At 36.2% G+C, this 17173-nt stretch overlaps 1 protein-coding gene across 9 annotated transcripts in view; it reads left to right on the plus strand.

The window, feature by feature from the left end:
* ABI2 (abl interactor 2) overlaps window positions 1–17173 on the plus strand; it is a 146783-nt gene that overhangs the window by 59063 nt on the left and 70547 nt on the right. For 5 of the 9 annotated variants that reach the window (XR_009504273.1, XM_059928519.1, XM_059928512.1 and 2 more), the window contains exons 5-7: window positions 2716–2862; window positions 3599–3723; window positions 9780–9938. Coding sequence is in view for 8 of the 9 variants with exons in the window: in XM_059928519.1 (XP_059784502.1) it covers window positions 2716–2862; window positions 3599–3723; window positions 9780–9938 (431 nt within the window). In the remaining variant the exon portion in view is untranslated. The remainder of the gene's footprint in view (window positions 1–2715; window positions 2863–3598; window positions 3724–9779; window positions 9939–17173) is intronic. The other 4 variants (XM_059928513.1, XM_059928515.1, XM_059928517.1 and 1 more) reach the window with 2 other exon arrangements.

Genomic DNA, 17173 nt, shown 5'->3' on the forward strand with positions numbered 1-17173 from the left:
TCTTAGTATAAAAACTTGGTTTATCATGATCAAGATTTCTGATCAGGTGGGCATAATATCACCCAGAAGTCAGGTGACTAAAATCGTGTGGTCCAGCTCTGCTCCTGCTGTGTCGTGTTGCATAGTAAGCCTCTTAGCAGTTCAGTTTTTTCATCTGTAAAAGGGGGTAATTTGTCCTCTGTCAACTTTTCAGAGTCACTGTACCATGAATTGGATTTTTTAAAAATGTGTAAGACAAAATGCTTTGACTATCATTGGCTTTGTGATATATGCTTAAAAGTTTTTAATTGGCAGTCTTGTTTTTTGGCCCCCTCACCAAAAAAAAAAAAAAAAAAGCAAAAAACAAAAAACTAACCAAACAAACAAAAAAAACAAACAAAAAAACCCAGCAACCTAATCAAGCAAAGAAAGATAATGTTGGAGGAGGAATTATAGTTAGGAGAGTGTGAAACAAAAGAATAAAAATGATTTCCAGCCAGGAATAGGATGATTTTATTTGGGGTGGACAAAAAAAAATTCTGCTTAGATTAGAGAGGAAAGAATCTAGTGGCTTAAATAAGATTTAAACTTCAGGGTAGAATGTAGATGATGTGGTAGGTTATAATTGTACAGGGTAAGAGTGGAGAATCAGGTCAAGAGGAAGTATTTGTTTTATTTTCCTGTGGAATGTCTATATTTCTATCATGTATAGTATCTAATGGATTTTATTAGGTTTTGAATCAAGATTGTTAGCAAGATAAGCCTAGTAAAATAAAATTTTCTGTTGCTCCCCAATTTTAAAGATTTACTCATACACTAGTATTTGTTTTCCTTGTGTATTAGCAAGGGCTCTGCAGGGTCCTCAGAGACCAGAGTGGCTGGGCACCACTAGCCACTTGATGGTCACAGCCTGGCTTTTTCACGGTCTTTGCCCAGCTACCGTGTTTTGTCCTCTGCCCCTAGTTTTTTTTTATCATTGTCTTCACTGTATGGTTCTCAGCAAAGGTTTTTTTTTTTTCTTGCATGAAACAGAACATTTTTGTTGTCTGGGAAAAATTGGAAATCAATCAGTTTCGTATTTTATGGTGTTTTATATTTACATCATAACTTCAGAGATGCCCAAACTGTGTTGTCTTTTATTTTATTTATTTTTTAAAATAAATTTATTTATTTATTTTTGGCTGTGTTGGGTCTTTGTTGCTGCACGCGGGCTTCCTCTAGTTGCGGCGAGTGGAGGCTACTCTTCGTTGCAGTGTGCGGGCTTCTCATTGCGGTGGCTTCTCTTGGTGCGGAGCATGGGCTCTAGGCGTGTGGGCTTTAGTAGTTGTGGCATGCGGGCTCAGTAGTTGTGGCTCACGGGCTCTAGGCACGCGGGCTCAGTTGTTGTGGTGCACGGGCTTAGTTGCTCCGCGGCATGTGGGATTTTCCCAGACCAGGGCTCGAACCCATGTCCCCTGCATTGGCAGGCAGATTCTTAACCACTGCGCCACCAGTGGTTAAGCCCCTTTTTTATTTTAAATCCAAGGCCCTAACATTCCTTTTTCTTTCTTTGACCCAATATCTTGTCTAGTGCCTGTTATTTATTTTTAATAAATGTGTATATTTGTTTATGCAAGAAGATTTTGAGCGTAGTAGACAGTGTCATTGCAGAGTAACCTCATCCAGAATCAATGAGCCAAAACTCGAGTGGTCCAGGAGAGCAGTATTTAAAGGAACCTTGGGAGCTTTTTGGGAAGTGAATTATTGAGAAATACATAAGTCAGGTGAGCAACATCATTTTAGGAAAAGAAAGCTCTTTAATTTTCACATCTTGAGATCCAGTTAAAGACCAGAATCTCATCTACACAATATCAGTTTCGTGTCAGTTGAGTATTTATCATTGTCATAAAGTTATTTGGAAACTTAAAGATGAGAACTAACTTAATAATTACTAGTGTTCCAGTGTGCATCCTATTTCCTGTCATATTTCCTTTCTTGCTCTTATCATTCTTTTCTTTTAAAAGGAAATTTTGAAAAAAAGAGGGAGATATGCTAATGAAATCCAGTCTGTTTTGTACTTCAAATAAGGTAGAAAGACTTAGGTGATCTTTTTTTCCTTCTCTCCCTTTTAAATGTTGAACTGTGAAGAGGGTAAGAGGTAAGAGCAATCAAGGTGAAAGCTGAAGGAGGATGTGAAGTGAGAATGGAAGGAGATGAGATTAAATTATATATTTCTGTGTGTGGCTGTGGTTTTATTTCTGTACCTTATAGAAAGGGAAGTGAATTGTTAGGGTTGCTGTTGATCATCAGCGTGGGGGTTGTGGAGTCATGTTCTAGATTGATTTACCCTATCTGAGTATTTTTGGTTAGGGAGAGAGGGGTGAGGAGGATAATTAGTGCATTTATGCAGTGCAGTTGGGGAAATTTGACATGGCACTAAAATAATTTGAACTCATCTAAGAAGGGAGTCTGGGAAACATTGGCTTACCTGGTAGTAGAATCTTCATGCTCTCAGAATGAATGAACAAAATCGCATTAGCATAGGGAAATGAAGTTGGAGACTAAAATACAACAATATGCATCAAAACCCTAATGGTGGAGAAGTGATACTTAAGGGAAGACTGAAATTGGTAGCTGGGTTTTATTAAAACACGTTCTACTACCTCCGAGTACAAACTGTATTTCACTACTGGCAGCTCTGAATTGATTGTGCCGAAACTTGCTAATCACACAATACATACGCTCTTCTTTTTGTAGGCGGCACTCCCCCTATCGCACACTGGAGCCAGTGCGCCCTCCAGTGGTACCAAATGATTACGTACCTAGCCCAGCCCGTACTATGGCTCCCTCGCAGCAGAGCCCTGTGAGGACAGCTTCTGTGAATCAAAGAAATCGAACTTACAGGTATTTTCTCTACCTCAGCGCAAAATGTGATGGTCATAGGACCATAATTTGTTCAGCTAACTTCAGTTAAATCTCTCTCATTTTCCAAGCACTAAGTTCTTTTCCTCACTCTGCTCCCCCAAACCTCATCTGATTCCACCTCTCTCTTCTCATGTTCTGATGCCACTTTGAGCAGCCAGGAAGTTGAAAGAGAACAGACATCTCAAAGTGCAAATTTCTCTGCAAGATGAATAGTTATTGTTGACCTGAAAAAAATGATTGACCAGATGTAGGAAATTTCCAGTTGTTTTTTGGTGGAACTTTACAGATGAAAAACTATATGCAATAAAACATTAATATGGGATAGTGTATCATGATATCATTACAAATAAAATTAATCAATAATTTGTTTAGGAAAACTGTTTTTATTATAAAAGAGGTTTCTTCAGACGGCCATTAAACTGGAATAAAAGAAAGTAATATTATTTTTATGTGTCAAGCCCCATGATTTATCACTATGTTTATGGAGAATTTTTTTTCTTTCTCAGTTTCTTTAATACATGCTTATTAAAAGGTAGCCAAAACAAGTTTCTTGAACTCAGCTTTTTTCCTTACTTTATTAAGAAATTCATCTTTGAAGTGGAGGGCTTTTGAATTATCATTTTGTAGCTATATTCGTTTCAGAAAATTTTGGAAAATACTGGCGGTATCTTGCTGTATATCAATACTCATGTTTTGGTGGCCCCTGTTTCTTTAGCAGCAGCGGGAGTAGCGGAGGAAGCCACCCTAGTAGTCGGAGCAGCAGTCGGGAGAACAGTGGAAGTGGGAGTGTGGGGGTCCCCATTGCTGTCCCTACTCCTTCTCCTCCCAGTGTCTTTCCAGGTAAAACATGAATTGTGCTTCATCTTCACCTTGCTGAGTGTGGATTCAATTTCTGATTTAATTACACTGGGCTTTCTTCATAATCAGGGTATTTTTCCCTCGAAGACTCTGTAAATGCTGAAAAACCTTTATGCGTTTGTTACTTTTAACCAAATGATTTGTGAGTTTATGTTCACATACTTCTCTGTTATTTGGTTTTGTGTCTTTGGTGCTGTGGCGTAGTTGGTGCTTTGAGTTGAGGTTTCCCCGGAATGAGCTACATGTTTAATTCCAGCTGGTGTTATGACAGCGCGTGCCTTTGGGCACAGTGGTGTCTCAGTGTGAGAACCATATTGGTAGCAAAGGATTGGGCAGATATAATTTTGACAGTTCAGTCTCATGGACTCTGAGAACTTGATAGTCACTGAAATGCTACCCTCTTTTGTCTGAAACAGAAAAATGTACTTGTTTGATCTGAGGACACAAAGTTAAAATTCAGTTTTAAAAACATGACAGAAAAGACATAAGGATAGAATATTACATATTTAACTTACTTTTAATAACAAATAGATAATATCTTTTTAAAAATCATGAAAAAGAGGTATTTTTCTAAATTCTTTTTTTACCTGATAAGATATTTATGTCTGGAATATTTTTATTTTCTGATTTGTGTACTTCAAAATGGAATACTGTCATTTTCTAGTGTGTTTTGTTTCATTTTGTATACTATCAATATTGACAGAATGTTAAAAATAACAATATAAAGGGAGAACTTTTCTTCTAGAGTAGTGGCTATCAGGTAAAAAGGAATGCTTTTAATGAATTTAAAAACCTGTACATTACCCTTAGCATCTTGAATTATTTGCTGCAAACCTTAATAATCCTTTAACATAATAAGCTTCATTCTTTTTTTTTTAACACTCTCTTCTATTCTTTGGTGATTGATGAGCACCGAGTATCTAACATTAAGTTCTCTAATGCCATTTCTAATCCTGCCTGATGGAACTGCCTCATTAATGCTGCCTCTTACTCCTCTTTCCCCTCAGCCCCTGCTGGCTCTGCTGGTACTCCTCCCCTTCCTGCTACTTCTGCATCTGCCCCTGCCCCTCTTCCTGCTACTGTCCCTCCCTCCACTGCCCCAGACACTGCCGCTGGGGGTGCCCAGACCCTGGCTGATGGCTTCACTTCTCCAGCTCCCCCTGTTGTTTCTTCCACTCCCCCTGCAGGTGAGTATTGGTTTATTCTTTGGCAGGCAGATCCACTTGTCTGGCTCTTCTCTTACTTGGAACTCTGGCTTTATGATTTTTTGTTTGTTTGTGGTTTGTATAGAAAAAAAAATCTGAAGAATAATGTACTAACTAGAAAATGGCATGTGACCGAACAATAGAATTTCCTGAGGGGATCAGGGTAAGGTTTCTCATTTTTCTAGTAGAATAGCACAAATACACATTTTTAAAAAAAATTTATTTATTTATTTATTTATTTATGGCTGTGTTGGGTCTTCGTTTCTGTGCGAGGGCTTTCTCCAGTTGTGGCAAGCGGGGGCCACTCTTCATCGCGGTGCGCGGGCCTCTCACTATCGTGGCCTCTCTTGTTGCGGAGCACAGGCTCCAGACGCGCAGGCTCAGTAGTTGTGGCTCACGGGCCCAGTCGCTCCGCGGCATGTGGGATCTTCCCAGACCAGGGCTCGAACCCGTGTCCTCTGCATTAGCAGGCAGATTCTCAACCACTGCGCCACCAGGGAAGCCCTATACACATTTTTTATTGCTTGAATTTTATTTACTAGAGATTTGCAAATTTAGTATGGAGCTGTCTTCTCTACAGTTTTTTTTTTTTTGGCTGTGCCGTTGGGCATGTGGGATCTTAGTTCCCTGATCAAGGATTGAACCCATGCCTCCTGCATTGGGAGCACAGAGTCTTAACCACTGGACCTCCGGGGAAGTCCCTTCTATACAGTTTTGAGAAGTTGTCATTAGAAGTATTCATTGTTACAGGTTATGTCATTACTAAAAAGGAAAGTCTATGACAATAATTTTAAGGTATATTTTATAGGAAATATTTGATATAACAGCTTGAAAGTACAAGTCTGTTATAACAGGATTTGTTGCTTATTATAGCAGCACTGGAAACACATAGTCAGTGGGCTTTTTAAGGATTTCAAGTTTATTTGTAATTTAAGATTGACTGGTATTTTACTGTTTTAAAATTGCAACCTAAAGTTTGTTTTCACGGCTAAGGAGAAAAAGCCTCAATTGCTACAAAGTATATTTTCAAAGTTAATAGTGATGCTGGTTTAGTAAACAAGTTCTTATCTACTATAAAAATGTATGTGTTTGGACACACATCACCTTAGCTGGTTAATAAAGTACTTCATAGAATATATGTGCAGTGCTGCTGCTGTATCTAGGTGTTTACGTGTTTTAAAAGACATTTAAAAAATCCATGTTAATCCATTCATTTTGGATGGTGTTTTATGGCATAGCTTCTGTAACAGCACTTTTTAAGAAAAGCTTTCTGCAGTGGGTATATGTAAACATGAGCTGTCCTTTGATCTATATACCACTCTGTTAGGCCATGCTAGCTAGTTAAATATAGAAATCTTGTTATGCTCCTGCATCAGTAGAGTAAGGAATACATCTTGAAATCAGTTGTAGGCCCAGAAAGGACAAATCACCCTCACCTAGAGTCAACATTTTAGTAATTAAATTATAATTTAATAACAGGTGCTGGTTCCTAGTCTGCACTGAATCAACATTTGTTGTATGAGTGAATAATTACAGTTTTTTAACAAAAAGCAAAGTAAATGCCTTATTAACAACTTATATCAATATAATCTCTTTTATGTAGAGTCTTTGAATCACCCACCAAATACTTTTTTTTCTTTTCTTTTTATTAAGGTATAATTTACATACAGTAAAATTCACCCTTTCTAGTATGGACTAATGTGAGTTTTGACAAATGTATACAGTGATATAACCACAGCTACAGTCAAGGTATAGAACAGTCCTATCATCCCCAGATTTCCTCCAGGCCCCCTTTGTAGGCAGTCCTGCCATTTCACTCATTTTACTCTTAGCCCCTGGCAACCTCTTGATCTGTTTTTTTTTTTTCCCTCTAAAGTTTGCCTTTGTAATAATATCATAAATGGAAGCATATGTAACGTAACCTTTTGGGTCTGGCTTTTTGGCACAGTGCATTTGAGATTTATGCATTATTACATGTTTTGTTATTTTGTTCCTTTTTATTACTGAGTAGTGTTCTATTGAATGGATTTACCACAGTTTGTTTATCCCTTTCCCAATTGAGGGACATTTGGATTTATTTCCAGTTTTGGGTGATTATGAAAAAACTGCCAAATACATTCACACACAGACTTTTGTGTGAGCATAGGCTTTCATTTCATTTGGGTAAATACCTAGGGAGTAGGATTGCTGGGTTGTCTGGTAAGTGAATGCTTAACTTTATAAGAAATTGCATAATTGTTTTCCAAAGTGGTTGTATAATTTTGCATGCCCACCAGCAGTGTGTGAGACTTCCAGTTGCTCTGCGTACTTGTTAGCACATGGTATTGTCGTTATATATATATACACACACACGCACACATATATATATGTATATTTAATTTAGCCATTCTCATAGGTGTATAATAGTTTCTCATGTGGTTTTGATTGACATTTCCCCAATGAATAATGATGTAGAACATCTTTTTCATGTACTCATTTGCCATCTTCTTTGGTGAAATGTCTGTTCAAATGTTTTTGCTTCCCCTCACACACCTTTTTAATTGGGTTGTTTTCTTATTGAGTTCTTTTATATTCTGAATATGCCTTTTATTAATTGTGTGATTTGCAAATATTTTCTTCCATTTTGTGACTTACCTTTTCATTCTTTTAATGGTGTCTTTTAAAGAGCAGAAGTTCTTTATTTTGATTTTCTCGTTCATTGCTCTTTTTTTTTTTTTTTTCTTTTTTGTTTTGGGGATTGTGCTTTTGGTGTTGTGTTTACAAACTCCTTATCTTACACAAGGTCACAAAAGATTTTTGTCTTGTTTTCTTCTAGAAGTTTTTAGTTTCAGGTTTTTATAGTTAGGTCTATGGTAATTAAACTATAGTTTTGTTTTTCAGCTCAAAGCAAAATAAATGCCTCATTAATGGTTTGAATAGAGTCTTTATTATGTAGTGTCTCTGGATCACTGATGGCTTATAACATGGGAGGTTTTAGACTGGATCTAACTATATAAAATTCATAATGGTGTTAATTATCAAAGTTTTTAACTTGATGATTCTAGGTTTGTATTAGGGTGTTACAGATTAATGCCTAAAATGCCAGTAATGTGTGATTCAAATGACAAAATATAACCTTCTAAAAAATAGCTTAATAGTTTACATGCTTTTACATTTTTATCATGGCCATATAAACTTGACAGTGGATTATGTTTGAGCTTGACTACTCAAGATTTTTATACAACAGGATTGAGTTTTAGGTTTTGATACTGTCGTATGTACGAAGAGTAAATCCTATAGCAGCTCTTGAGTGCTTTTATAATATTCTTTATATGAGTATCCAGATGAATCCAAGTTTGATAAATTTAACAGTTCCTGAAGATCAGTTTTAGTCATGTAAAACCATTTTACAGTCATGGAAAAGAAGAAAAATTGTTGTGTTTTTCTCTTTTCCCCTCTTCCCTTCCCTTCTTCCCTTGTCCTTTCTCCTCTCCTTTCCCCTTCTCTCCTCCTTTTCTTCCCCTCACCTTTCTCTTCCCTCCTCTTCTATTTTCTTGCCTGCTCTCTCATGGGTGCTCTAGTACTTGGTCTGTCTGTACAGTAGGCCCTTAGCTAATGATTTTAAGTAGAAGTGGAGTCAAGATAAAATTTAGGAACTGGATTGAACTAGGCAATTGGATGGATTAGGAAAGAGTGTCTTCTGTTGGCATTGAAGTTGCTGTTGTTGTTGAAGTGCTCTCAGAGAGCAAAATGTATGAAATTGCTGATAAATATGAACACATTCAGGATGATACTAAAAATTAGATATTTTTGGTACACTTTTTGTATCTTAGCTTTTTTTCATAATTGTAAATTTGTTAAACTCTAATTTTAAGACAAAATAATCTAACTTTAGAGAAGGATATTTTTGATTGAAAAATGTGATTTGGAATTATGTCACTTGACCTTTTGCTGAAATATTTTGTGATTTCCTTTAAACAAATTGGTTTGCTACCTTCAATTTATTACTATTATTATTTTTTTGGAATAAGACTGTGTGTCAAACATTTTTTTCTTTTGCTTTTCTAAACGTTATTCTTGTTGAGTTTAGTTTTCAGTGTTTAATTGCTGGTGTGTTTTGGGAGGAAGTGAGCCATAGATTTTATTTTATTTTATTATTATTTTTTTTTCAAATTTGTTTATTTATTTGTTTTTATTTTTGACTGTGTTCGGTCTTCGTTGCTGTGCGTGGGCTTTCTCTAGTTGCAGCGAGCGGGGGCTGCTCTACGTTGCAGTGCGTGGGCTTCTCATTGTCGTGGCTCCTCTTGTTGCAGAGCCACGGGCTCTAGGCACGTGGGCTTCAGTATTTGTGGCACGTGGGCTCAGTAGTTGTGGCTCGCGGGCTCTAGAGCGCAGGCTCAGTAGTTGTGGCGCGTGGGCTTAGTTGCTCCACGGCACGTATGTGGGATCTTCCCAGACCAGGGCTCGAACCCCTGTCCCCTGCATTGGCAGGAGGATTCTTAACCACTGCGCCACCAGGGAAGCCCCCCATAAATTTTAATTCTGATGATTTTGAAACCCTATCAAATTACTAATTTAATAAAATCATAATATTAATTAGTAATCTATTTAGATATAGCTTTTCCAAACCTAATCATAATTTTATTTACCTACTTTCCTGCTTTTGCACTTGGATATACTGTCAACTGAGCAATAACTGTCACCTTGCATTAATATTTGTCAGATGGCAATTAAATTAGCTAAATATTATTATTTTTAATAATCTTAGTAAGATTCAGGCATTGTACCTAAAGTATTTCATTGTCTGAGATAATTTTCTTTTAGTGACAAATTTATGTTCTGTCCCTTTTCCAGGTCATCCTGTTCAGTTCTACAGCATGAATAGACCTGCCACTCGCCATACTCCCCCAACAATAGGGGGCTCTTTGCCCTATAGGCGCCCTCCTTCCATAACTTCACAAACAAGCCTTCAGAATCAGATGAACGGAGGACCTTTTTATAGCCAGAACCCAGGTTAGATTTTCTTTTGCGGTCTGTGGAATATATCTAATTAAAAATCTTCAATTACACAGAAAAAAACCTTTAATTGCAAATGACTAGTACATGGTAGGTGGTTAGTACTATTTGTTGAATGAGTGGAAGAATGAATACAAGGTGGCTAATACTGTATCTTCCAGTTCTTTTTTTAAAAATCAACATGGTTTCCATATAAAGTTGTAGAACTTAATTTTTTTGAATGGAATCTTTTTTAATGTGTTAGTGATTATTTGTTTTTTAAAATAATATTGTGCTGAACAGTATTTCCTTCTTATTTAATCAGATACCCTTGCTCTATGAATAGCAAATAATGAAAGTTGAGCATACATGAACAGAGTTTATAAGTGGCAAAGGAAAAGGGAAATGACATTTTTGAAGCTGCTTTATGGTGGGCAGTTACACTATCTTTTTCAATTCTCCTACCAAACCTATGATGGAAAAACTGGGACTTGGACAGATTGATCCAGATATAACAATCACCTTTTAGTTGCATCATGCATACAGAAGAACTAATCTGGCACATATTTAATACTAAACATAATCATTTGTTTTGCTTCTTCCCCAGAGAGGGTAAGAGCAAATATTATACTCTGTGACTACTGTGGACATGTTATGTGAACTTACTGTGTTTTTCTGGATTTTTGCCAAGAGGCCAGTAAGCCCATGTGTGATCACCTGTAATATTAGGGGACAGCCCATTCCATCTTGGATGAGCCCTGAATTGTATGGAGCTGAAATCTATCTACCTTTTGGTGAAACCTTGTTATATCCTTTGAAGTCTTGCAGAAGAAATTTCATCCTCCTCTTACATAAACAGAGCTTAAAGAATGCTTTTATATTTTTTATATCATTTGATTCTTATAATCATGTGATCGTTTTCATCTGTATTTTACAGGTGAGGAAACAGACTGAGGTGATAATCAAGTTAGGATTTGAATTTAGGTCATCTGACTCAAAGTTCCATGTTACTTCTATTGTACTATCCTATCCTACCTACCTTCATATTAAAAAAAATCTTTCTCTTACCCTCCCAAGGGTAGGAGGGTGGGGTGGAGGATGCCCACATTGTAATGTAAAGTGCATGAGAACCTGAGACCTTGTCAGTTTTTTAATCTGTTATATCCTGGGAATAGTGCTCAGTAACTACTTGTTGAATGTGAAGTGAATCTCTTGTTACTTTATTCAGATCCCCTCATTGTTTTGGGTCCTTCTTGTAAATTAAATGCCATAAATGACTATATAGTCTAACCAGTGCACACTGTAGTGTGATTACCATCTGCCTTAGTTGAAATAGACTTCTTTTTTAAAAAATTTACATTAGATTATTTATTTTGAGAAATAATGCATGTGCATTTTTTTACCCAGCGATCACATTTTGAGTCTTAAAAAGGAGTGGTTTTTCTTTTCCTAGTAGTTAACTATGACCAAATTAAAATCTATAACCTTAAAATTCGAGGGGTTATTCTTCTCTTATTTGTTTTTAAATTGTGTTTTACTGAAGTATAGTTGATTTACAATGTTGTGTTGGTTTCAGGTGTACAGCAGAGTGATTCAGTTATACATATGTCTATCTATCTATCTGTCTCACTGCTATCTTTGACCACACTCAATGATTTTGGGTGTGCCATTCTTTTTAACTCATTTTGAGCTCCATTTTGACAAATACGCCTGTCTTTTCTCACGTTCTACTTTTAAATCATGTGTTCCAAACCCATATTTGTACAGGTGCTATTTTGTAGTTAAATGAATATTTTATTTTTAAATTTTAATTTGTTAGATATGGCCTGTTTCATAGCTCTGCTGAAGATAAGCTCTCTCCCTGACCCTCTTGGAAGTCTAGACAATTATTTCTTATGGCCCTTTTGCCCTTCCTTACCCTTAAATAGAGTTTTGAAGAATGGTGTCAGTCCAAAATGGGCCAATTCTGTGATGGAGCTGAGAGATGCTTTACTGTTACAGCTTGGGACCAAGTGTACATGATATTCAGAAAGTATATACAAGGATATTTCATGCTGTATACCTGTACATACCAAAATACTGGTCTTATGAGAAGAGAACCCTGATTAAAAATTCCACCTGTTGATGGAATTTATTTGAAGGCTATTTATTTAAATGTGTTTTAAGTACATATTTTAATACTTATTTGTAAATCTGATTTTAACATACTTGAAAGTATATGTTAATGTAGAAAAATAACCTACTCTAAGGAATGATGTTAATGAAAGTATTTTTCACACTCATGGGAAGTATAAAGTGAATTGAGATTTTTGGGCCTTCAGCATAATGTTTGAGGCAACTTAATTTGTTTTCATGTACTTCTCTCAATTAAGTTCTGCCTTTCTTCTCTGGGGATTTGGTAACTGCTTAAAGAGGGTGGCTACAACTTAGTTGAATAATCAGTGCTTTTTTCTAAACTAAAAAAAAATTTTAACTAAATTATGTTCTTTGAAAAGTTCTTCTTGCAACACTTAATGCTTTGTAAGCCAGTATTCTAAGGCTGTTCGATGCACTTTCATTTTATTTGCATTAGATTATTATGTAAGTCTCTTGTATTATGCCCACTGGTCTTAAAATGGTCCTTGTTTTTTCATATTTAAAATGAGAAAATTTGTTGTGCTTTCTCAAGTAGCTAACTCCCTGGTTTAACAGTGATCCCAGGTTTGTGTTTTATGAGCATATTTTTTGCAGCTGGAGGCTTGACATGGATTTGTGCTTCTGAGGAAGTGAGCTGACAGGCTGGGATTCATGTGACTGTAAATTCAGTGAGGTTTTCTGTGCGATGTAAATCTAACAGCACTGCTACTATATTGGGTTTGAGTTTGAAGTGGCGTTATAACATAGGAATTAAAATATGGAGCACCCGGTGCGTAGTGCCAAGTCCTAGGAGCACAATAATTGTTTTCTAATGAGATTATTTCAGAAGCAAGTTAATGAAAGGAACACTTCATTCAGAACATAAAATGAATCCTATTTGGTTCTCACTGTTTCTTAATCTAATCCAGCCAAAGAAATAGGAATACTAGTTTATCATTCATCTTGTCATCAGCAAGGAGTGTCATTGAAACAAATAGGGCTAATCACAAGTTTTAACAGTTTTTACTTTCAATATAAATATGAAGCACCTTGGTGGTAAAGAAGAATATACATATGTATTTGTACATGTACATTTACATACATTAACCTAGTTTGGTAAGTGTCTTAGTTTGGGCTGCTATAACAAAGTACCATAGACTGGGTAGCTTATAAACAGTAGAGATTTATTTCTCACAGTTCTGGAGGCTGAAAGTCAGAGATCAGCATGCCAGCATGGTTGAGTTCTGGTGAGAACCCTCTTGAGCTTGTAGACTGCTGTCTTGTTGTTGTATCCTCACATGGTGGAAAAAGAGAGAGAAAAAACTCTCCATGGTTTGTTTTTTTTTTTTTTTGGCAATGCCTTTTAAAAAAAATTTAAATATAATTTTTAAAGGTTAATTTCCCTTTTACAGTTATTACAAAATATTGGCTCTATTCCCCATGTTGTATAATATTGTACATCCTTGAGCCTGTCTTTCACCCCCTGGTTTATACCTCCTACTCCCCCCCGACCCATATTGCCCCCCTTCACTGGTAACCACTAGTTTGTTTTCTATACGAATACTGTGAGCCTGCTTCTTTTTTGTTATATTCACTAGTTTGTTGTATTTTTTAGATTCCACATATAAGTGACATCATACAGTGTTTGTCTTTCTCTGTGTGACTCATTTCACTTAGTGTCATGCCCTCCAAGTCCATCCATGTTGCTGCACATGGCAAAATTTCGTTCTTTTTTATGGCTGAGTAGTATTCCATTGTGTGTGTGTACATCCTCTTAATCCATTCATCTGTTGATGTACACTTAGGTTGTTTCCATATCTTGGCAATTGTAAATAATGCTGCTGTGAACATTGGGGTGCATGTATCTTTTCAAATTATTGGGTTTTTTTTTCAGATATATATACCCCTGAGTGGAATTGCTGGGTCATATGGTGGTTCTGTTTTTAGTTTTTTGAGAAACCCCAATACTGTTTTCCACAGTGGCTGCACCAATTTACATCCCCACCAACAGTGTATGAGGGTTCCCTTTTCTCCACATCCTCACCAGCATTTGTTATTTGTGTTCTTTTTGATGATAGCCATTCTGACAGGTGTGAGGTGATATCTCATTGTGGTTTTGATTTTTATTTCCATGATGATTAGCGATGTTGAGCATCTTTTCATGTGTCTGTTGGCCATCTGCATTTCCTCTTTCGAAAAATGTCCTTTCAGTTCTTCTGTCCATTTTTTAATCGGGTTGTTTTTTTGATGTTGAGCTGTATGAGCTGTTTATATATGTTGGATAGTAATTCCTTATTGGTCATATCATTTGCAAATATTTTCTCCCACTTAGTAGGTTGTCTTTTTGTTTTGTTTATGGTTTCCTTTGCTGTGCAAAAGCTTTTAAGTTTAATTAGGTCTCTGGAGTTCTTTTATAAGGGCACTAATTCCATTCATTCGGGCTCCACCCTCATGAGCTAATCACCTCCCAAAGGCCCCACCTCCTAATACCATCACATTGCAGGTTAGGATTTCATATGAATTTTGGGGGGATACAAACATTCAGTCCTTAACAGTAAGGAATCAGTAATGTGGGGTTTAAGTACTAAGGCCTTTGGTAAAAGATATCTTACATTTCACTACTCATATTTTCATACAACAAAGACTTAAAAAATCTAATTCATAAGGTGGAATGTTGGTTCCAAGCAGTGTGAGTGTATATAGTTGTATGAGAAAGAGGAATTTCTGAATGAGTATGGTGTTTTACACAGGGAAGATGTCAGGCTTCCCTGAATGATATTAAAAACAACTAAAAAGAAACAGTGAGAAAACAATGTTGGGTTGGTGATATTGTAAAAGAAAAGCCATAACGCATATTCTTTAAACGATAGTTAACTTACAGCATTACCATAAATCTCCAGAAGAATACAGATGTGGTGGGGCTTTAGCAAAGTATAAATAGAGAGCAATCAAGAATCTATTTTCGAGTCCTCATTTTAGGCAGTCTTTAGCTTTTGTTAGTGAATGTTTACTCTAGGGAGAACAAAAAAGCTAGAAAAAACTGAAAAGTTTAAGTATATTCTCAGATGACCAAGTAAACCAAATAGACCCTTTACATCGATTATTAAACACAAGTTATGTTTTTAAACTGTGTGGATTAATTTGCTACTTTTTCTCGGCATAATGTCATACGATGCTTTTTTTTTTCACTTGAAAAGGAATAAGAAAAATGGCCCAATTCTTTTAACCCTTCTGAGACTACAGGAGTGATACTTATTTGGTAACCCTATTCTTTTCCATCAAAAAAGCTTCCCTTACTGAGTATGATTAGTTAGGTTCACTTTTAAGTACTCCTTGTTCTAAGTTACTATCCATGTTTAGAAAATATTTCACTCTTAAAATAAATTGCTTAAATTATTTCCCTCACTGGAATGTAAAATATTTGCAACTAAACTTGAATGGGCTACAAATGTATGGCCTCTAAAGGTGATATCTTTAATGGTTTTAGAAATAGTATTTAGAGTGGTTATTTTGTCTAATTTTCTTAGAGTATTTATAAAGCAGTAAAAAAAAAAGATTTAATAGCCTAATTTTTCTTCAAAACTCTTTGTACATTTTAACCGCAAAGAAGATTTGCCAGGATTTTGTAAATAACCAGGAAGGTCATGCTTAGGAGGTCTGTATATTTCATCAGCACAGACTCATCCTCTCAGTTTGGTTTGCTTGCAGAGCCTGTTACAGTTTGTATACCTCCGTGTTGCTGAGTGAATGTAAGCTGTAGTTCTTGTAGTTCTACTTAAGATCTCTCTATAAACTCCAGTCTCTTCTTGAGCCTTCCTCTTCACGTTAACTTCATTATTGTGTAGTTTGAACATAATATTACTGAATCTAAGTTTGGAGACCTTTCGGTGATTATAGGGAAAGGCTTTTGTCATGTGAGGAATCATCTTAGCTAAATGGAATGGAAACAAATTGATAGTTACTTTCTGCTCTTGCCTGTTCATGAGATACCTCAGACTAGAACTGATTATTGCAAACGGTTCTTCACATCAAAGTCCTGCTTAAATTCTCCTAAAATAGTTCATTTTCAGTTCAACTCTGAGGAAGATAAATCTAGTCTAAAGTAGGACCTTCTGGTTCACAGGTTTTCTAATGAAATCTCAATGACCAGAAAGAAAATGCTGTGGTAACTAAATTAATTTGGACCATGATGTAAAAAGTTTGCCCTGGGCAAAAAAAGTAGAATTTGGGGCAACCTTTGTAAACTCCATTTGGAACTGAATTTTTTAACATGTGTTGGATTGGCTTTGAAAAAAAATCTAACTTGTTTTGTTATGATGTAATTCTGTTTAAGGAAGATCTGGGACTGGTTTTTACCTGGGCTGCTGTTGATAGACTTCTTAAAAACCCACTAGAGTTTCAGACTTTGACTTTCAAAACAAGAAAAGAAAAAAATATATATATTCATTAAAAAAATAATAAACTCAACCTACCTACAAAAACCCTGTTCTAAGTACCTAATCATTCTTTTTTAGCTGAGTACTAGAAAGTCATTTTTTTTTTTTTTTTTTTTTGACGAGAAACCATGACTGAAGTGGGAAATTTCCTACTTTTCTGTTACAGGGGAGGTTGGGATGGGTGCTAACAGAAGAGGAACATTTCAGCATCTTATATCCCACTTTCCTAGCGCAGTTGCTGTCTGCCCCTGTTTCTCAGCTTTATCTGCTTTGTCTCTGCTGCCTTCTCTGTTCATTGTGTCTTCTTACCCCAAGTTTGGAAACACAGGGTGTCGTGAACATATCAACAATTGTTCCAAGCCTCTGAGAGTGGGACACAGACACACAACTTAAGGGTTTACTACCAAGAAGTATGACTTCAGGGAAAAACGTAACCACAAGGTATCTTTTAAAGAAAGGTACCAATTTCTAGGGTTATGTGACTCTGTCCCTTTAAATCTGAGATATTCTTCAGGATTATCTGCTTAACTCTTGTCTGCCCATTATAAGTACATGTTCTCCCTGCACGTACCCATGGCACAACTGTTATCTTTACTGATTACTGCCACCTCTGTACCTCTTGATTTTTCCCACAGGTTCAACCCAGACTTTCCAGTTGCCTTCCATATTTATGTTTTAACTTACTTTCCTACATCTCATTAT

This window comes from Balaenoptera ricei, chromosome 7 (assembly GCF_028023285.1).
Source record: "Balaenoptera ricei isolate mBalRic1 chromosome 7, mBalRic1.hap2, whole genome shotgun sequence".
Classification (NCBI taxonomy): Eukaryota; Metazoa; Chordata; class Mammalia; order Artiodactyla; family Balaenopteridae; genus Balaenoptera; species Balaenoptera ricei.